Genomic DNA, 22,471 nt, shown 5'->3' on the forward strand with positions numbered 1-22,471 from the left:
TTGCTCATACCAACGTGCTCAAAGGACTTCAATATGCAGGTTAATGGCACTTCTTAATAATCCAATGCACCGTATCAACAATCAAATAACCCAGTCTTAAATTCGTCTATCTCGGCCAACTATCTTAAAGCACCAACAAATGAAGAATAGATCCAAACTGATAAAGGAGAGAATTTTACCTCTAATTGAAACCCTAACAAGAGTCTCCAAACGATCTCAGCCCGCACGACGGAAACATGATCCACAAATAGAAAAAATCCCACCTTTATCACCAAACGAAGCCCTCGAAGAGCCTCCAAAGCGATCTACTCCTCCAAATAGCCCAAGCGCCAACAAACCAATGCGGAACAAACGAAGAATAGATCCAAAACTGAGAAAAGAAAGAAACTTTACCAAAAAGATCCCACCTTTCTCACCAACTGAAACCCTAGACGAGCTTCCCAAATCGATCTACTCCTCCAACCAAGACAAAACCCTAGATCTGAAATCCGGAGCTCTGATACCAATTGCTGTGCGCGGCGGAAGCAGGATAACCAAACGGGCGTGCTTCGAGAACCAAATCAAACAAACGTCGAGATAAAGGCCAAAACAACCAAAATAACGGCACAAATCCAAACACAATAGTTTAACGTGGTTCGGCAATTGCCTACATCCACGGGGCAAGAAGGGGATTGAGTTTTCACTAATAGAGAAGAAGAGTACAAACTGAGATTACAAAATGCTCAAACCAATCAACTAATCTCACCAACAAATCTCTTAATCTCTCCAAATAAACCCTCAAACAATAGCTTAGAAAACTCTCCTTTTTCTATGCTCCAATATCCCCAAACCAATCTTCAATCAAAGCCAAGGAAACCCTAAAAAACGTGTCTCTATTTATAGCAAAACACAATCCCAAACAGATTAGGATTCTAAAAACGAGTCTGTCACACCCTGGTGTGACACACACCACACCCATGACAAACATGATAGATTCTGCCACACCAGGGTGTGGCAGACACCACACCTATGGCAGACAGGGCAGATTCTGCCACACCCATGGCAGACACCACACCAGGGTGTGGTGGAGCCTGTTTTGCTTATTCTTCACGTTTTTCTCAATTCCTTCCTCAATTTCTTCGCCGTTTTCAAAAAAAAGAATAGTTTTAATTAAAAAACTTTCAAACTCAAGGATCGATATAATCATTATAGGCATTAGCCTCAGTCATATTGTTTCAAGATGCAACAACCTACTATTTCCCCCCTGTTTTTAAAGCACAAATTACAGTAACTGCTGGAAAATAAGTACATACTAAAGGTAGAGCGATAAAGCAGAGGCTTGAGATTTTACTTAAAACTTTCTTTTCTTAACATCTAAATGATTACCATGCTTTATATAGATCGTCGTTGGTAATTTTGCATTACAACCCTTCACTAAACACACATCCCTCTACAAACACCACTCTTTAAACATAAGCTTTCACCAACACGTATGAACCTTCACATAATAAACCAATAACCAATAGACAACCCTTCACATAATTATAAATCAAGTTTAATCATTTTTATAGTAACAATAACAATGTACAGCTTCGTTTGTCAACAATGCAACAAGTATGAACAGTGACCAGATGATCCAATAAGAAAACTCAGGGATGCATTACTTAAATTAGCATTATAATCTCGCCAATATTTCAAACTGTAAGACCAGAGCAAGGGAAAACCTGTAGAATGTGGAGACATAAGACGTGACGTTCTAGATATTCTAGACTGTATATTTCTATGATCTTGAAAGCTTCTGGTTATACATAAATCAACCTAGCTAAGTTATCGTTAGGATTTGTACAAGTACGAGTTAACCATATGATGAGTAATACACAATGAAAATGGAGATCAAACTGTCGGTACTGGTAAAGACTTTGCCAATGAAGACATCAGTATTGATGAAGATGGAGATTGGAAATCAGAAGAAAGCAAAGGAGTAGATTCTGAGGCTGGAGGGATGTTGATTGTTGTCCTGGCATCTCGTTTGCACACAGGGCAAAATGTTCTCCATGATGTGAGCCAGGAATCAACACAAATTGCATGGAACACTGAAAAAAAAAATTAAAGCACTGTGTCAATACAAAGTAGTAAATGGTTGAATAAATGAAAAGATTATAGAATATAAGTTCGTGGTATAGCTGTAGCAACACTTAAAGATCATAATTAAATAGTGGTATATCATATCCAAGAATTATGATAAGTGTATGATTCTAATAACTCAAGGTTCATCAAATAAATAGTCCAAACAATATACTCTTACTTATTATTGGTCCGGGCCAATCATTTAATTTTTCAATTGAATCAAATAAATGGTGATAGTCAATCCGCGATTTCTCTTGATTTGTAATTCAATATGCAAAATCAGTTGGTTCCGTCAGGTTAGCTATATGTTGTGTTACGTCAACTATTTCCACAGAAAGTGGTAAGATGATATCTTAAGCCCAAACCGTGAAGATCACTATTGTTCATTCTTGTAGGGTCCCGAAAATGATTCGAAAATGATTGTTTCCCTTAACTGTTTTAGCTTTGAGAAAAGACTTTATCGCCTGGTAAGAATCTGTTTACAATTGCTCTTTCTCAAGTACATAAGAGGAGAAGGTTGGTTCGACTTCTCTTTTGTTTAACGTGGGTTCTGGGTGGCGAAAGAATGTCTCACTCGATGCTTGAGTCGAGTTTGCTTCCCATTGACGATCGGAACAAAATCCCTTCAATTCGAGGAGAGGATTAGCCTCTGTTGATGGCTTTAGATCATAAGAACCGAGGTTCAGATCTCAAAGGAGTGCCTCAGAATGTGAGTGCTTGCTCTCTGTTCTCTCCAAGTTAGTTTTCTTCATAGCTGCTTGTGGCTATTTATAGGGCTCTAGCGCGTAACCGACGTGCTGATCGTGGGATCGAGAGTGTAACCGCCTCTTGGAATTTAGCCCACGTGGGCTGACTGAGTCTTCAAGACCGTTGTAGTCGAGCTTCATTCGGTGAGACGAGCCTCGCAGCGTGGCGAGGTTCGTTAGATGAGATGAGCCTCAATGAGCAGCGAAGTTCGTCTAACAAAGCGAGCTTCGCTATACGGTGAGCTTTGTCTTTGATGGTCGAGTCTAGCTGCGTAGCAAGCCTCGTGGACTTCTTCTGATGAACTTCGTCTTCTACAAAAGCTTTGTCTTCATTGATGAGCTTCATTTCTTGAAGGAGATTCGTCTCCTGAAGGATAAGGCATTGAGAGCCTCATCTCTAGGCGAACTTCATCTTCAATGGCGATCTTCATTTCTGGGTGAGCTTTTTCTTTAATGACGAATTTCGTTTCTGAAGGAGCTTCGTCTTCAATGACGAGCTTCATTTCTAGGCGAGCTTCATCTTCAATGGCGAGCCTCGTTTCTGGGAAAGCTTCATCTTCAATGACGAGCCTCGTTTCTGGGCGAACTTCGTCTTTAATAATGATGAAGTTCGTCTTCTGAGGGGTGAGGTGCTGCTTGGTGAGGTTCGTCTATGGATGAACTTTGCCTCTTGAAAGGGCTTTATTTCCTAGAGGAGTTGTTTTGTCCCCAGTGACGAGCTTCAAACCTCGTCTTCAATGATGAGCTTCATCTTCTAAAGGACCTTTGTCCTCAGTGACGACCTTTGAACCTTGAACCGTGTCTCCAATGACGAGCCTCTTCTTCAATGACGAGCTTCGTCTTCTAGAGGAGCTTTGTCCTCAGTGATGACCTTCGAACCTTATCTCCAATGATGAGATTCATCACTATCTTGTTTCTTGGCATTTTTAGTGCCTACAAGATTCCCTTCAAAGTTTTCAGACCCAAATTGGGTTGCATGGGTCTGGAATACTTTGAACCCTCTTGGCTATGACGAGTTTGGTTTGCATGACGAGCTTGGCCTCTTAGTGAGCTTCGATGCTCCAGGGTGAACTTCGTGGTTCCAGGCGAAGTTTGTCATTTCTAGGCGAGCCCCGACACTTCGAGATGAAGTTCGGCTATTTGTTCAGTCTCTTCAATTTTTTTTTTTGCGATCAATAACCATGACTTGGGATTTTTAGCAAACCCCCAGCTATCAATGGACTTGATGTGTCTTTATCAACTATCGTTTGAGTTGGACTAGCCAATCTTTCCCTTAGCATGATAAGTTGTCGAAAAGTTTCTCTTAGTCTTAATGCTAAGATTTCTCCTTTATCCTTAGCTATTCAAGGCGTTGGGTTAAGCATTGAGCATGACTATAACAGTCAAATCATAGTCAAGTTTGGTTGTGCTGTTTAGCGTAACAGCTTAACCTGAAAATTTGAAAGCGAGGCTCATCGCATGGTAGGCCTGCTATTTCAAAAAGTGATCATTTGCAGGAATGATCGGAGGTGTATGATAATATCTTTAATATAATAACGATCTCATATTTGAGTAGTGACTCATCGCTTGGTAGGTTACTATTTGAGAATAAGAGGGTAGATAGGGGCACATCACCTAGTAGGTCACTATCTTATATAAAGTCATTTGCAGGAATGACGCTATGGAAATAATCAAGTCGTTCAGTGATATGAGAGTATAATGACTGTGAATAGAATAGGGGCGTATCACTTTGTAGGCCACTATCTTAGATAACATCATTTGCAGGAATGATGGTGTGGAAATAATCAAGTCGTTCACTGACATGGAAGTATAATGACTATGATTAAAATAGAGGCACATCACATGGTAGGCCACTATCTTGAACAACGTCACTTGCAGGAATGACAGTGTGAAAATAATCAAGTTGTTTAGTGACATAAGAGTATAATGACTGTGATTGGAATAGAGGCACATCATATGTTAGGCCACTATCTTGAACAACGTCACTTGCAGGAATAACAGTTGTGGAAATAATCAAGTCGTTTAGTGACATGGGAGTATAACGACTGTGATTGGAATAAAGGCACATCACATAGTAGACCACTATCTTGGACAACGACACTTGCATGAATAACGGTTGTGAAAATAATCAAGTCGTTTAGTGACATGGGAGTATAATGACTGTGATTGGAATAGAGGTACATCACATAGTAGGCCATTATCTTCGATCGCTGTAAGGAGATAGAACATTAAGATCATATAGTGAATCATCGTATGGTAGATCACTATTATGATTGGGTGACTAGTAGGGGCTCATAGTATGGTAGGCCACTAATTGTCAGAGTTATTTTCAATGGAGGTTGAAGAGTTGACTATCAGAGGTAATTGTTAACATGATAGTTTGTTATGGACCCACCATCCTGTTGAAGAGGATTAGTGGGAGAATCCAGTGAGAGATTGAACTATTAGATGTAATCATTAACGTGATAGTTTTGTGTGAACCTACCATCCTGTTGAAGAGGATTGGTGGGAGAATTTGGAGGAGATTTAACTATCAGAGGTAATCATTAACGTGATAGTTTTTTGTGGACTCGCCATCCTGTTGAAGAGGATTGGTGGGTGAGTTTGAAGGAAGATAAGGAATGAAATTTTTATCTTGGTTAACCTCGTGGGGGTCGAAATAGCATTTTTTGGTCTTAACAACGCTGAGGACCACATTCCTCGATGTTGTTAAGGTCAAGTATCGTTACTGTATCCATGATGTTTGAACCTGCAGCATTGTTGAGATATGAAATGATCTCTTTTTCTTTCGCATGGGCATAGTAGTATTCGTTAATCGTGAAGACCTTTGCGGGGAAGCAGCCGAAGTATAAGAAGTCTATGGGTAGTATTTCTTTAGAAATTTACCGTTGATAGGCATCATGATCTTATTGCCATCTTGATTGATTAGGCGATATGCTCCATTTGAGTAGACTGTTTCTACTATAAATGGTCTTTACCATTTCGGTTCGAACTTGCATTTCTTTTTGGAGTTCAAAATCATTGCGCATCGAACAACGAGAACCAGGTCACCTTCCTTGAAAATGCAGTGTTTGACTTTCTTGTCAAACACTTTGGAGATTTGAGCGTGGTAAAGCTCGATATACTATTGAGCTTGTAATCGCTTTTCATCTAGTGCTTCAAGTTCTTCAAGGCGTCGGCGATGACTTTCTTCAGTTGTCATACCGGTTGCAAGCGTTATCCGAAGGGATAGAATTTGAACTTCCAATGGCATGATAGTTTCACATCCGTATACTAAGGAGTATGGCATAGCATCTGTTGGTGTATGAACCGTCGTGCGATACGCCCATAAGCTTTGACCCAACTTCTCATTCCAGTCTTGTTTGCTTGTGGAGACCAACTTGGTGAGAATCTTGATGATGGTCTTATTAACAGCTTCTGCCTGTCCATTCATAGTAGGGTTATAAGTTATTGATACCAAGTTTGTGATTCTAACTTGACACCATACCTGTATATGATGTGATGTTTGATGAATTTGACCACATCACTTGTTTTGACTTCTCTCAACAAGATTGCTTCAGCCCATTTGAAAAAGTATTCAGTTATCGCTAGGATGAAGCGATGTCCTTTCGCAGAAGGTAGGGAAATTAGGCCAATAATGTCCATATCTCATGTTTCAAATGGCCATGAAATGGCTGAGGGATGCAGATGCTTCAACGGTTGATGCATGTAGTTAGCATGTATTTGGCAGGTGTGACATCGTTTGGCATAGGTAACGGCATCGCTGATCATCTTTGCCACTAGTAGCCAAGTCTACGTAGTCGGTCCCATAGTTTAGGTCCTGGCTGGTGAGCTCTACAAATACCACCATGGGCTTCTTTTTAAGGGCTTCTTATGCTTCTTTATTAGACAAGCAGTGAAGCAACAACCCGTCGTATGATCTCATGTACAAGGTTTGTGACAAGGAATCATAGTAGAATCTCGATGCTCGTCTGTGGACAGATTCTCTTTCTTTGATATCTTTAGGTAGTAAGCCGTATAAGACATAATCTATGATTGGGAATCACTAATCCCTAGGTTCGAACGTCTTGGACTCTTCATCGATCGCGTTGACTTGAAATGCATATTTCAGTCGGAAAAGTTGTCTGCTAGCTACAGTGATTCATTGAGTGGCTACTTCGAGTAGAGCTAGTGTAGCTGCGAGTGATGCCAGGACGTTAGCATATGTATTCTTGAGGCAAGGTACATAATCAATGTAGAATCCTTCGAAAGAATTGGCCAATGTAATGGCCGCTTCGTGGTAAGGGACTAGATCTTCATGTTTGACTTCAAACTCCCTTTTTAGTTGGTTAATGACGAGCTTCGAATTGCCATATGCTTCTAGGTGCTTTACACCCAGCCTCTTAGCTAGGTCAAGACCAATGAGCAAAGCATTGTATTCAGCTATGTTGTTAGAACATGGCTCCGTCAGAGAGAAAGCTCGAGGTAACACATGGTTTTACAAAGAAACCAAGACTACCCCCACTCTTAGGATGAGATTCACGCGGCTCTTTAGCATCTAACCTCTTAAACATGTTTTCAACTTGTTCTCCCTGCCAGATCAAGTCTTTCCATGAACGAGCTTCAACAGCGCCCATTTTGGATAATATGTTGATGCAGAGATTGTTCCGACACATCTCGATGAGAGCGACCTCCGAGACCTGACCACGAGAATGCATCGATCAGTTCATGAATCTCTTAACAAAGTCACTGATGGACTCTGTCTTCTTTTGCTTCTCAGCTAGTAGAGTAGCCATAAATACTTCCATGTCATCATCGAAGAACCTGGCCATGAAGAGCCTTTCCATGTCCTTCCAATATTTGATGGACCTAGGCTCCAATCTAAGGAACCATTCAAAAGAAACCCCCTTGAGGGTGCCAATGAACAGTCGAGTCATAATGAGATCATTTGTAACAACCGTAAATTTTAATACGTATTTTAAATAAATTTTTCTAGTATTTAAAATATTATATTTTATTTTATTAATACTTTTCCTAATTTCTTGAATTTTCTAAGTTTTCAAAATAAATAAATAATAAAATATATAGTCTTGTATTTTAATTCTGCTAAATATTACTTTACGGTTTAGTGATTTTTATATATAATCATTTGGTGATTAATATTATTAATGACCTTGTTATTATTAATGTAAACTTGAGTATAGTACAGTAGTATATAAATATTAATAAAAAGATTTTTGGTTGATTATTGATTATTAATATAATTCAAAATATTATGTGGAAATTTTGAATTTTCCCTCTCTTATTTTCCTCTAATTTGAATTTAAATTCCTTCCATATTTTTTTCCCTAATTTACTCCCCAATCAACCCCCTAATCACTTCCCATGCTTTTGATTTCTTTCCCAAACCAACCCCCAAATCAGATGCATATCTCTCTCTCCTCTCTCTGTTCTCCCTGCTACTCGCCGCTGCCCGCTGCCTCAGCAGTCGTGCCAGCCCCTCTCCCCTGCTCGTTACCACCTTTCCGCCTGCACAGTCCCGACCCCGCCTAACACTCCAGCGCGCCACCAAATCTGGACTGCCCAGACCCTCCGACCACTAGGCCAGTAGAACCGATACGCACTGATATCTGTTGGGCCAGTGAACGTTACGCATTGGGGTTAGACGGTTGGACCAGTGACTTGTTATAGAATGGCTAGTTACATGAATTGTTACTTGGATGAGTTTTGATCCTTGTGAGATATAGCCCGTTATGTTTCTTTCCATACCTAGATTGTGATTTAAATTTAATCATCTACAAATTTGAGGCATAATGGTATATACATGAGGGTTTCCTTGTTTTGGATTTCGCTCGGACCGTACTACGCCTCGAGTTGTTAGATTTTTAAGTATTAATTCCATCTAGTGTATGAACATGTTACTTGGATGATTATTTGATCGCTACCTGCATGATCTTTACTTGGTTGATTTTTGAAATTCATCTGATTATTAGTATTCAGTTGCACGCCTCATCATTATTACTATCATCACATGTTCCATTTTTATTTCTGTTATCGCTTTGACCACACATATTTATCATTATCTTTATTGTATTTATTCCTGCCTTGGGGAGATCTTGCCGTGTTTTCACACGCTGGACAGTACTCCTATTTTCTGGTGTACGTCAGATTTAGGAGACAGACAGCCTCAGTTTCGGGATAGTACAGGAGCCGAAGAATTTGCAGCCAGTAAGGTTCTTCCAGATGGATCAGAAGACAACAATCTGAAGCTTAGACTTTTCTTTCTGTAGTAGTTTATGAGCACTAGAAACTCTTTTACAGTATTTCTTTAGTTATAATGAATTGAGTTATTTTATAAGTACTTTTATATGGACTATGTATTTTATTCCTAGTTGAACCATTTTTTTTATAAGGGTGTGTTGACCCATATTTTAATGTCTGGGATGGAGTTACACATGAATGATATGTCTATTTTATTCTGGGTTGTCTTTATATTTCTTACTATGTGTGATCGGGGACCTGTGGCTTCGTATCTGTACTTGTTTTCTAGACGCTTAGCGTATTGGATTGAGAAGAAAAGAGAAAAAATAGTAGTGTATATTTCTTCTCAATCTAATACGTTCGCGGACTTGTTCGCGTTCTGATTCCCGGTATTTGGGAGCGGTCGTGACAGGTTTTTTTGGTGCCCATGCAGGTCACGGCCGCAGTCCTCACTAGTAGAATATGGTGGACAATTTAGATATATATCATATTTATCCGTAAGACTATACACATTAAGTTCTTATAATTAATTTTTAGACTATAATTAAGTTCTTAATACATATTAATAAATGTTTTATTCCTATTTTCCAAATATATTATTTGATTTAACCTTAATTTTCTTTTGATCCCTCGTTCCTTTCAGAATCATGGTGGGTATCGTAGTAACGATAATCCGTCTAGTAGCAGTGCCCCGCAGCCCGAAGTGGATCCAAACCACTTCTGGCGATGATGTCAGGGATGGCCACGAATCAGCAGCACTTAGCGGACAACTTCAACAGGAGCCACAGCACCCAGCGCTCCCCTCGTCCAGAGTCTAGTGTTAGGGAGTTTCGGTACATGCGAACCGCCTTCTTTCTCTGGTGCGGAAGGGACCCCTGCAGCGGAGGAATTCTTGAAGTCACGGAGACTATTCTCTCACGGTGACCCGCATCCCCCATGCTGAATGGGTGGACCTTCATGGACATTCAGCTCACCGACACAGCTCGATTTGGTGGACTGGCAGAGAAGCTCATTGGAGAGACCGATTTCATGGATACCTTCACAGACCAGCTTCAACAGGAAGTACTTCCCTCAGTCAGCTCGGACCCTTTGGCGAAGATTTGTGAGCCCAAAGCAAGAGGGCGAACATTGATGAGTATGCAGGCCGGATTCTTCTGAGAGGCCGATATCGCTCCACACTTGGTTACAGAAACGCCGAGGATCAGGAGGCATAAGTTTCAGCAAGGGCCAGGGGGGGGGATAAGTATATCAGTTCTTAGCTGTAGACACTTGCGACCACACGACGCCGTTTGGATCAGCACGCGAGACGAGAGCGTTCAGAAGGATCCTGAAACTCTCACCGTGATCATAGGGCAGGACACAAATGGCTCCAGTCCGGAATATCGAGCGTTCACCTTTCAGGCAGCAGCAGAATCCACCAGCGACACAGTTTTCTCATCGCCCACGCACTTCCTCCTATGCACCCTATCAGCGTCCTAGGAGTGCAAGACTCGCAACCGAGCCATCGTGCGGTGTTCTGGTTTATTTCATTGTCTTATGTCTTTCTTGCTTTGCTTTTTTTTCTCTATCCTTTTTTCTTTTCAATGTTCTTGTATGTTCTATGGCTGTTTTTTTTTTTTTTTTCTTTCTATGTTCTTTCTTTTCTTACTCTTCTGAGTCTTTAGTATCTTCTATTTTTTTTTTTTTTTTTTTTTTTTTTTTTTGTTTTTTTTTTTTTTTTTTTGATTTTTTTTTTTTTTTTTTTTGTTTTTTTTTTTTTTTATTTTTGTTTGTTTTTTTGTTTTTTTTTTTCTAGTGCAGGGTCTTTGTTTCCTATTGTTTCATGTCATTCGTTTTTTTTTTGATTCCTTTTATCTCTCGGGTTTAGTTGTTGGTCTTCTTTCTCAATATAAGTTCTTTAGGGTCATAGTTATCTTTTTGATATGTCTGCGTATTTATTGGCTTATTTGTTCTATCTTTCTTTTTTTTTTTGTTTGTTTTTTTTTTTTCATTTCTCTGTGCGACTAGATTGGTTTTTCTACTTTTTGTTTGTTCTATCTGTTGTGTATTATGCAGAGTGAGTATTATCAACCAAGTTATCCATTTTTTTTGTTTTTTTTTTTTTTTCTTTTTGGGTGAGTTTTTTTTAATATGGTTTTTTTATTTATTATTGTCTGTTATTAATTTCCTTATTTTTGTCTATGTCTATTATTTTTTTTATTTTTAATAGTGATTAGTGTATTTTATTTTTATGTTATGTGCTTTATTTTTTTTTTATGTATTTATTTCTCTTCAATCCTACTAGATATAGTTGTTCTGTTCTTTTTTTTTTGTTTGTTTTTTGTTTCTTTGTTTTCGTTTTTTTTGTTGTTTTGTTTGTTTTTTTTTGGTGTTTTTTTTTGTTTTTTCTTTTTTTTTTTTTTGTTTTTTTTTTGCTTTTTTGGTTTTTTGTTTTTGTGTGTCTTGTTGGTTATTTTTTGGTTGTGTTTTGTTGTGTTGTTTGTTTCTCTTTTTTTTTTTTTTTTCCTGTTTGTTTCGTTTTTGGTTTTTCTGTTGTTGTGTTTTCGTGTTTTTTTTTTTTGTTTCTTTGTTTTTTTTTTTTTTGTTGTGTTGTTTTTTTGTTTTTGTTTTTTTTTGTTTGTTTTTCTGTTTGCTTTTTTTTGTTTTTGTTTGGTTTTTTTTTTTTTGTTTGGTTTTTCTTTGTTTTTTGTTTTTTTGGGTTTTTTTTTTCTTTTTGGTTCTTTTGGGTGGGGGTTCGTAGCGTCGTGGACGGTGGCGCGTCGCGCCGTTATTGCCTATCATCCTTTGACTCTGGAATCTTCACATTGTTTCTTGTCTGCGTCGATTTGCAGAGTTCCACTCTCGTTCCTTTCTTTGTTCTTATGTGTTCTTTTAATTCCGAGGACGAAATTTGTTTTAAGGTGGGGTATGATGTAACCAACCGTTAATTTTAAACGTATTTTAAATAAATTGTCTAAGTATGTAACAATATTATATTTATTTTATTAATACTATTTCCTAAGTTCTGGAATTTACTGAAGTTTTCAAAATAAATAATAACTAAAATATATAGTCTGTATTTTATTCTGCTAAAATATACTTTACGGTTTAGTGATTTTTTATATATAAATCATATTGGTGATTAATATTATTAGACAGCTTGTTATTATAGTAAACTTGAGTATAGAAAGTACACGTAGTATCAATAAATATTAAAAAGATTTTTGTTGATTATTGATTATTAATATATATCAAAATATTATGTGTAAATTTCGATTTTCCCTCTTTATTTTCCTCTAATTTGAATTTAAATTCTTCGCATAATTTTTTCCTAATTTAGCTACCCGCAATCCAAGTCCCCTATGACTTCCCATGCTTTTGAGTTTCTGTTTCAAACCAACCCCAAAATCAGGTGGCATATGTCTCTCTGCTCTTCCTCTAAAATACCAGCTCATAAAACAAAAGTCCTAACCCTACCCACGTACTCAACCACCACTCCACCTATTTTTCACCGGCATCAACATCCCCCTACTCCATCTCTCCGTATTTTTTTTTTTCTCAACCGACCTCCAAGCAAAACGACCAACGACCGCCTCAACCTGAGTAGAGCCCTCCCGCCGCCGATCCCCTCCGCTCTCAGCTACCCCTCGAATCGCCGCTCAGGGCCGCTCTGGGCGAGCGACCCCGCGCTCGAACCGCACAGCCCGCCGACCGCTTCTTCCACACCCTTGTCTCGTCTTTCCCCTGCAGCCGCCGCTGCTCGGCCTCAGCAGTCGTGCCAGCCCCGCCTCCCCTGCTCGCCACCTTCCGTCCCTCCTGCACAGCCCGACTGCGCCTACACTACTCAGGGGCGCCACCATCTGGACTGCCCCAGACCCTCCGACCACCCGCCAGATTAGTCGCCGTCCACCTGCACACCCGACCGCAGCCACTCGCAGTGCCGCTCCTCGACTCCGGCGAACTCCCCGACTCCAGCAGCGACGCCGCTTGGTTATCGCCACACTTGGATCTGCTCAGATCCGCGCCCCCACGACCGACTCGTCGTAGGCAAGATCCCGCATCATCTCATTACCATTACAATTTCTATATATGTTATTTATTATATATGTTGTTTAGATTATGATATTATGCATGGGATGATGATGAATGTTGTTAAGTATTATTGCGGTAGATTACTTGTGAAATGATGAATATAAAATGACAAGCTGGTATTTTGAAAGCTAGATAAATTTTAAGAGTTGTTATCGAAAAAGAAAATTAGAATAATTAAAAAGAAAAGAAAAAAAATATATAAAACAGTTACTGTTCATATGAAATAATATATAATAATAATAATATATTTAAAAGGTTATTTTTGAATAATTTATGAGAAATAAATTAAAAGGATTTATTTTGGAATTAATAAATTTATGAGCATGATGATTGGAAATTTCGATATTTCATGTATATTTATTTAATAGATGTAATTTCATCTTGAACTGTTATTAGTAGTTGTTCACGATTCTTGTTCATGATCCACGACACTGTTAATTAGTATTTATTGCATTTATCATTCTTTATTATAATGGAGAATCGTTAGGAGTTTATGACTATAGTTATCTGTGTGACATGAATAAGATTTAGAGGCATGTGTGTTGTTGGCTTAGAAAATAAGAAGAGCCGGGATGGGAAATCTTGGTACATGTGATTAGACGTGACTGTTTATGTATCCTCTAGGGTCGCTCCAGTGAACCGATACGCACTGGATAGTTGTTAGGCCAGTGAACCGATACGCACTGGGTTAGTTTGTTAGGCCAGTGAACTGATACGCACTGGATTAGTTTGTTAGGCCAGTGAACCGATACGCACTGGGTTAGTTGTTAGGCCAGTGAACCGATACGCACTGGATTAGTCTGTTGGGCCAGTGAACCGATACGCATTGGGGTTAGACGGTTGGACCAGTGACTTGTTATAGAATGGCTAGTTACATGAATTGTTACTTGGATGAGTTTTGATCCTTGTGAGATATAGGCCCGTTATGTTTCTTTCCATACCTAGATTGTGATTAATATTTAATCATCTACAATTTGAGGCATATGGTATATACATGAGGGTTTCCTTGTTTGGATTATTTCGCTCGACGTACTACGCCTCGAGTTGTAGATTTTTAAGTATTAATGCCATCTAGTGTATGAACATGTTACTTGGATGATTATTTTGATCGCTACCTGCATGATCTTCTTACTTGGTTGATTTTTGAATTCATCTGATTATTAGTATTCCAGTTGCACGCCTCTATCATTATTACTATCATCACATGTTCCATTTTTATTTCTGTTATCGCTTTGACCACACATATTTTATCATTATCTTTATTGTATTTATTCCTGCCTTGGGGGATCTTGCCGTGTGTTTCACACGCTGACGTACTCCTATTTTCTGGGTGTACGTCAGATTTAGGAGACAGACAGCCTCAGTTCGGGATAGTACAGGAGCCGAAGGATTTGCAGCAGTAAGGTCTTCCAGATGGATCAGAAGAACAATCTGAAGCTTAGACTTTTCTTTCTGTAGTAGTTGATGAGCACTAGAACTCTTTTACAGTATTTCTTTAGTTGATAATGAATTGAGTTATTTTATAAGTACTTTTATTATGGACTATGTATTTTATTCCTAGTTGAACCATTTTTTTTATAAGGGTGTGTTTGACCCATATTTTAATGTCTGGGATGAGTTACCATTGATGATATGTCTATTTTATTCTGGGTTGTCTTTATATTCTTACTATGTGTGATCGGGGACCTGTGGCTTCGTATTGTACTTGTTTCTAGACGCTTAGCGTATTGGATTGAGAAGAAAAGAGAAAAAATAGTAGTGTATATTTCTTCTCAATCTAATACGTCGCGGACTTGTTCGCGTTCTGATTCCCGGGTATTTTGGGAAGCGGGTCGTGACAGGTTTTTTTGGTGGCCCATGCAGGTCACGGTCCCGAGTCCTCACTAGTAAGAATATGGTGGACAATTTAGATATATATCATATTTTATCCGTAAGACTACAATTAAGTTCTTATATTATTATTTTAGACTATAATTAAGTTCTTATACTATTATTTTAATAACTATGTTTTAGTTCCTATTTTCCAAATATATTATTTGATTTTAACCTTAATTTTTCTTTTGATCCTCGTTCCTTCAGAATCATGGTGGGTACTCGTAGTAACGATAATCCGTCTAGTAGCAGTGCCCCGCAGCCCGAAGTGGATCCAAACCAACTTCTGGCGATGATTCAGGGATTGGCCACGAATCAGCAGCACTTAGCTGGACAACTTCACAGGGAGCCACAGCACCAGCCTCCCCCTCGTCCAGAGTCTAGTGTTAGGGAGTTTCGGTACATGCGACCGCCTTCTTTCTCTGGTGCGGAAGGACCCCTTGCAGCGGAGGAATTCTTGAAGGTCACGGAGACTATTCTCACGGTGACCCGCATCCCCCATGCTGAATGGGTGGACCTCATGGACATTCAGCTCACCGACACAGCTCGGATTTGGTGGACTGCAGAGAAAGCTCATTTGGAGAGACCGATTTCGTGGGATACCTTCACAGACCGCTTCAACAGGAAGTACTTCCCTCAGTCAGCTCGGGACGAGCTTTTGCGAAGATTTGTGGAGCTCAAGCAAGGAGGGCGAACAGTTGATGAGTATGAGGCCGAGTTTTCTTCTTTGAGCCGATACGCTCCACACTTGGTTACAGACCCGAGGATCAGGAGGCATAAGTTTCAGAAGGGCCTGGATAAGTATATCAGGTTTGCTCTAGCTGGTAGAGCACTTGCGACCCACGACGCCGTGTTGGATGCAGCACGCGAGATCGAGAGCGTTCAGAAGGATCCTGAAGACTCTCACGTGATTCATAGCAGGACACAAATGGCTCCAGTCCGGAATATCGAGCGTTCACCTTCGAGGCAGCAGCAGAATCCACAGCGATAGCAGTTTTCTCATCGCCAGCCACTTCCTCCTATGCATCCCTATCAGCGTCCTGGAGTGCAGACTCGCAACCAGCCATCTGTGCGGTGTTCCTTTTGTAACTACACTGGACATACTCATCATGAATGCCGCAAGCTTCTTAATCTGTGCTACATCTGTGGGTCTCTCGACCATGTCAGCCAGGACTGCCCGCAGCGACAGCAAGCTCGCTTGCCCCCACCTCCAGTTCGAGCAGCTCTTCCAGCTCCACCTCGATCAGACTCAGCAGCTCCAGCCCAGCACGGACCTTATCCTCGAGTAGGGTCTCTTCCTCAACAACAGCAGATTTATCATGAAGCGCGAAGGCAGCAACCACCTCGGCGACAGATGTTCACGATGTCAGCTGTGGAAGCAGAGGAGAACAACCAAGTTATCACCGGTGAGAATAGTTTATTATTAATTTTATTTGCGTATGAACTTTCTTATTTTGCATTGCATTATGATAATATGATAGGATTTATTTATGAGTGCTAGTTTAGATGTATTTTCCTTCAACACTAGATAAGGTTCTTGTTTCGTCCGTTATTGCCTTATCATCCTTTGACTCTGGAACTTCACATTGTTTCTTGTCTCGTCGATTTGCGAGTATCCACTCTCGTTCCTTATCTTTGTTCTTGTGTTCTTTTAATTCCGAGGACGGAATTTGTTTTAAGGGGGGTAGGATGTAACAACCGTAAATTTTAATACGTATTTTAAATAAAATTTTCTAGTATTTAAAATATTATTTTATTAATACTTTTCCTAATTTCTAGAATTTTCTGAGTTTTCAAAATAAATAAATAATAAAATATATAGTCTTGTATTTTAATTCTGCTAAATATTACTTTACGGTTTAGTGATTTTTTATATATAATCATTTGGTGATTAATATTATTAATGACCTTGTTATTATTAATGTAAACTTGAGTATAGTACAGTAGTATATAAATATTAATAAAAAGATTTTTGGTTGATTATTGATTATTAATATAATTCAAAATATTATGTGTAAATTTCGAATTTTCCCTCTCTTATTTTCCTCTAATTTGAATTTAAATTCCTTCCATATTTTTTTCCTAATTTACTCCCCAATCAACCCCCTAATCACTTCCCATGCTTTTGATTTCTTTTCCAAACCAACCCCCAAATCAGGTGCATATCTCTCTCTCTCTTCCTCTAAAATACCAGCCATAAACAAAAATCCTAACCCTACCCACGTACAAAACCACCCCTCCACCTCGTTTTTCACGCCGCCATCACCATCACCCTCTCCATCTCTCCTTCTCAACCCAACCTCCAGCAAACCCAACGACCGCCTCAACCCTCCGCCGCCTCCCTCCGCTCTCAGCCTCACCCCACTCGAAACCGCCGCCCAGGCCGCTGCTCCGACGACCCGCGCTCGAACCCAAGCCCCGCCGACCGCTTCTTCCAGCACCCTGTAGATCTCTCTTCCCCCTGCAATGGGTCTACAGGAAATTTGCCTACGAGAAGAGCTCGCACGCCCAAACAGCCGCCAACGCCTCCTCTTCTTCCTCTTCGAACCCACGGCGCTGTCGTCGTCCTCGCCGCCGACGATCACCCAGATCCGCATCCTCATTGGCGTTGTCGCCTCGTCGTCAGACCCCACGGTCTCGCAGGCAAGATCTCACATCCTTTGTCTTGTCTTTACTATTTTTGATATACTGTTAATTAAGTATATGCAAGATCCCGCGTCACCTCATTACCATTACAATTTCTATATATGTTATTTATTATATATGTTGTTTAGATTATGATATTATGCGTGGGATGATGATGAATGTTGTTAAGTATTATTGTGGTAGATTACTTGTGAAATGATGAATATAAAATGACAAGCTTGCATTTTGAAAGCTAGATAAATTTTAAGAGTTGTTATCGAAAAAGAAAATTAGAATAATTAAAAAGAAAAGAAAAAAAAAAAATAAAACAGTTACTGTTCATATGAAATAATATATAATAATAATAATATATTTAAAAGGTTATTTTTGAATAATTTATGAGAAATAAATTAAAAGGATTTATTTTGGAATTAATAAATTTATGAGCATGATGATTGGAAATTTCGATATTTCATGTATATTTATTTAGATGTAGTTTCATCTTGTACTGTTATTAGTAGTTGTTCACGATTCTTGTTCATGATCCACGACACTGTTAATTAGTATTTATTGCATTTATCATCCTTTATTATAATTGAGAATCGTTAGGAGTTTATGACTATAGTGATCTGTGTGACATGAATAAGATTTAGAGGCTTGTGTGTTGTTGGCTTAGAAAATAAGAAGAGCCGGGATGGGAAATCTTGGTACATGTGATTAGACGTGACTGTTTATGTATCCTCTAGGGTCGCTCCAGTGAACCGATACGCACTGGATAGTTGTTAGGCCAGTGAACCGATACGCACTGGGTTAGTTGTTAGGCCAGTGAACCGATACGCACTGGATTAGTCTGTTGGGCCAGTGAACCGATACGCATTGGGGTTAGACGGTTGGACCAGTGACTTGTTATAGAATGGCTAGTTACATGAATTGTTACTTGGATGAGTTTTGATCCTTGTGAGATATAGGCCAGTTATGTTTCTTTCCATACCTAGATCGGGATTAATATTTAATCATCTACAATTTGAGGCATATGGTATATACATGAGGGTTTCCTTGTTTGGATTATTTCGCTCGACGTACTACGCCTTGAGTTGTAGATTTTTAAGTATTAATTCCATCTAGTGTATGAACATGTTACTTGGATGATTATTTTAATCGCTACCTGCATGATCTTCTTACTTGGTTGATTTTTGAATTCATCTGATTATTAGTATTCCAGTTGCACGCCTCTATCATTATTACTATCATCACATGTTCCATTTTTATTTCTGTTATCGCTTTGACCACACATATTTTATCATTATCTTTATTGTATTTATTCCTGCCTTGGGGGATCTTGCCGTGTGTTTCACACGCTGACGTACTCCTATTTTCTGGGTGTACGTCAGATTTAGGAGACGGACAGCCTCAGTTCGGGATAGTACAGGAGCCAAAGGATTTGCATCAGTAAGGTCTTCCAGATGGATCAGAAGAACAATCTGAAGCTTAGACTTTTCTTTCTGTAGTAGTTGATGAGCACTAGAACTCTTTTACAGTATTTCTTTAGTTGATAATGAATTGAGTTATTTTATCAGTACTTTTATTATGGAATATGTATTTTATTCCTAGTTGAACCATTTTTTTATAAGGGTGTGTTTGACCCATATTTTAATGTCTGGGATGAGTTACCATTGATGATATGTCTATTTTATTCTAGGTTGTCTTTATATTCTTACTATGTGTGATCGGGGACCTGTGGCTTCGTATTGTACTTGTTTCTAGACGCTTAGCGTATTGGATTGAGAAGAAAAGAAAAAAAATAGTAGTGTATATTTCTTCTCAATCTAATACGTCGCGGACTTGTTCGCGTTCCGATTCCCGAGTATTTTGGGAAGCGGGGCGTGACATCATTTCTCGCTATATGCCCAGTTTGTGTCTGAAAGTAATAGATATGCTAGATAGGAAAGCCCTTGCCGTCAAACTGTAGGAGGCTAAGTGGTTTGAACTTTGGAGGATAAGGAACAATGTCCCATTTGGCAGGGTACGGTCTAATCACCCCCAGTTCTTTGAAATTTCTTTGAAGCTTCAAAGCGTCAAGTTGCTTCTGAAAGTCGTCTAACTTTTGGTCTCAGTCTTTCTTGCGAGGCTTGGATTCAAGTTCTGATGATTTAGAATAAGCTTTCAGAGCTTCCTCTTCATCACCCCCCGTGTCTGTGATGTCTTTGTTTGGACGGCTAGATCCCCCAACTTCAGGTGAAAGTCGTCGATATCCTGATCCCGAGGCTTTACTGAGACCTTTCTTCTTCTTCTTCTCCTCCTCCTTTTACTTAACAAGCTTGTCCATCGTCTCTTTCATGAGCATGATAGTCTCCTGTTGTTGGAGAAGAGTAACTTGTTGCTCCTCTAGTCTTTTTGCCAAGTCCTCTACAATTCCGGCTATATGAACATTCGCACGTTCACTTTGATCAATGCTAGATGCTTGGGAAGTGACAATAGCTGAGTTGTCAAGCTCCTCGTCAGCATTGTTAAAGATGTACACTCAATGCCGGTAATCCAATGGAGTTACTGAGCCAGTACGGGTGCGGGTATATCGGAAGACACCCTCCTCTTTAATAAGCAACCCCTTCAGCCCCGGAGAGAACTCGAGATCAGATGAGTCAGAAAAGTGAGTTGGGCATTTGCCTTTTCCTCTGCTAACCATATTGACCATAACTCTAGCGGGTTCATTTTTGGGAGTTTGTCTCCTGAGATGAAAGCGTCTTCTTTTGGATGACGGAGCTTCCGGTAGTTCAGATAACTGCTCAAAGACGGAGCTTTTGGACGTCTTTGTCAAACCTTGACTTGGCAACTTGAAGGTGACCCAGTAGTGGGGTGAGCTCTATGCTAGAGGTGAGGCTTGTCATTTTGATGCACCTCAGTTTTGCCAGCCTCAATAGCGGGGCGAACTTGGATAGGGAGACACACTTGTTGTCTTGGATGAGCCTCATGTTGAAAACGAGGCTCGTCATCTGAGCGCACTTAGACGCTTGGGCATTGATGGTGAGCTTCGCACTGTGAACAGAGTTCGTCATTTTGACTCACCTCAGATGGGAGGGTCTCGACTGACTTGCGAGCCTTAACCATGTCGTCTCATGGTTGATAATAGAAGCCATCCATAGAGACTAAGACGCGAGCTTCACGGTGAGCCTGATTCTGGCATCGACGACGTCTTGCCCTCTTTGATAACCGATGAGTAGCGGGCTTCCGTAGCAATTAGAGTTTGCTTGGATTGCTTGACGACCCATTGCTTAGCCTGGCGGCTAAGTTTCGGAGCCTCGTGATTCAGAGGCGAAGATCTCTCCTCGAGGCAAACTCGAGTTGAGTTGTTAGAAGCCAAATTGGCTAGAATCTTGTAAGAGACTTTACGGCACTTGCGTGCTTTGGTGGGACTCGAAGTACGAGAGGAGAGGAGCTCCTCGTAATTGGACTAGTCAAAATCGATGATGAGAGTCTCGATGTTGGTTCCCACGGCGATCTTGTCCGACTGCGTTATGATCATTTCATTAGAGAAATGAGCACTCCTATTGTGATCGCCATCTTCTGTAGGGTCCCGAAAAAAGATTTAAAAATGATTGTTTCCCTTAACTGTTTTAGCTTTGAGAAAAGATTCTATCGCCTGGTAAGAATCCGTTTACAATCGCTCTTTCTCAAGTACAAAAGAGAAGAAGGTTGGTTCTACTTCTCCTTTGTTTAACATGAGTTCTAGGTGGCAAAAGGATGCCTCACTCGATGCTTGAGTCGAGCTTGCTTCCCGTTAACGATCGGAACAAAATCCCTTCAATTCGAGAAGAGGATTTAGCCTCTGTTGATCGCTTTTAATCATAAGAATCGAGGTTCGGATCTCAAAGGAGCGCCTCAGAATGTGAGTGCTTGCTCTCTGTTCTCTCCAAGTTAGTCTCTCCCTCCCATTTTCTTTATAGCTGCTTGCGGCTATTTATAGGCCTCTAGCGCGTAACTGACGCGCTAATCGTGGGATCAAGAGCGTAATTGTCTCCTAGAATTTAGCCCACGTGGGTTGATTGAGTCTTCAAGACCATTATAGTCGAGCTTCATTCGGTGAGACGAGCCTCGCTGCGTGGCGAGGTTCGTTAGATGAGACGAGCCTTAATGCGCAGCGAGGTTCGTCTAACAAAGCGAGTTTCGCTATATGGTGAGCTTCGTCTTTGATGGTTGAGTCCAGCTACGTAGCAAGCCTTGTGGACTTCTTCTGATGAACTTCGTCTTCACAAAAGCTTTGTCTTCACCGACGAGCTTCGTTTCCTGAAGGAGCTTCTTCACCTGAAGGATAAGGCGTTGAGGGCCTCGTCTCTAGGCGAACTTCGTCTTCAGTGGTGAACTTTGTTTTTAGGCGAGCTTTTTCTTCAATGACGAAGTTAATTTTTGAAGGAGCTTCGTCCTCAATGACGAGCTTCGTTTCTAGGCGAGCTTCGTCTTCAATGACGAGCCTCGTTTCTGGGTGAACTTCGTCTTCAATGACGAGCCTCGTTTCTGGGCGAACTTCATCTTCAATAATGACGAAGTTCATCTTCTGAGGGGTGAGGCGTTGCTTTGCGAGGTTCGTCTATGGATGAACTTCGGCTCCTGAAGGGCTTCATTTCCTAGAGGAGTTTTGTCCCCAATGACGAGCTTCAAACCTCGTCTCCAATGACGAGCCTCGTCTTCAATGATGAGCTTCGTCTTCTAAAGGAGCTTTGTCCCCAGTGACAACCTTTGAACCTTGTCTCCAATGACGAGCCTCATCTTCAATGACGAGCTTCGACTTCTAAAGGAGCTTTTTCCCTAGTGATGAC

General features: G+C 40.2%; 1 protein-coding gene across 1 annotated transcript in view; it reads right to left on the reverse strand.

The window, feature by feature from the left end:
- The window catches only part of LOC109829420 (receptor homology region, transmembrane domain- and RING domain-containing protein 1-like), a 46,178-nt gene continuing 25,379 nt past the window's right edge, over positions 1,673-22,471 (reverse strand). Inside the window, exon 4 of the mRNA XM_020396546.1 lies at positions 1,673-2,072. Within this exon, the coding sequence (XP_020252135.1) occupies positions 1,873-2,072 (200 nt within the window). The 3' untranslated portion in view covers positions 1,673-1,872. The remainder of the gene's footprint in view (positions 2,073-22,471) is intronic.

This window comes from Asparagus officinalis, chromosome 2 (assembly GCF_001876935.1).
Source record: "Asparagus officinalis chromosome 2, Aspof.V1, whole genome shotgun sequence".
Classification (NCBI taxonomy): domain Eukaryota; kingdom Viridiplantae; phylum Streptophyta; class Magnoliopsida; order Asparagales; family Asparagaceae; genus Asparagus; species Asparagus officinalis.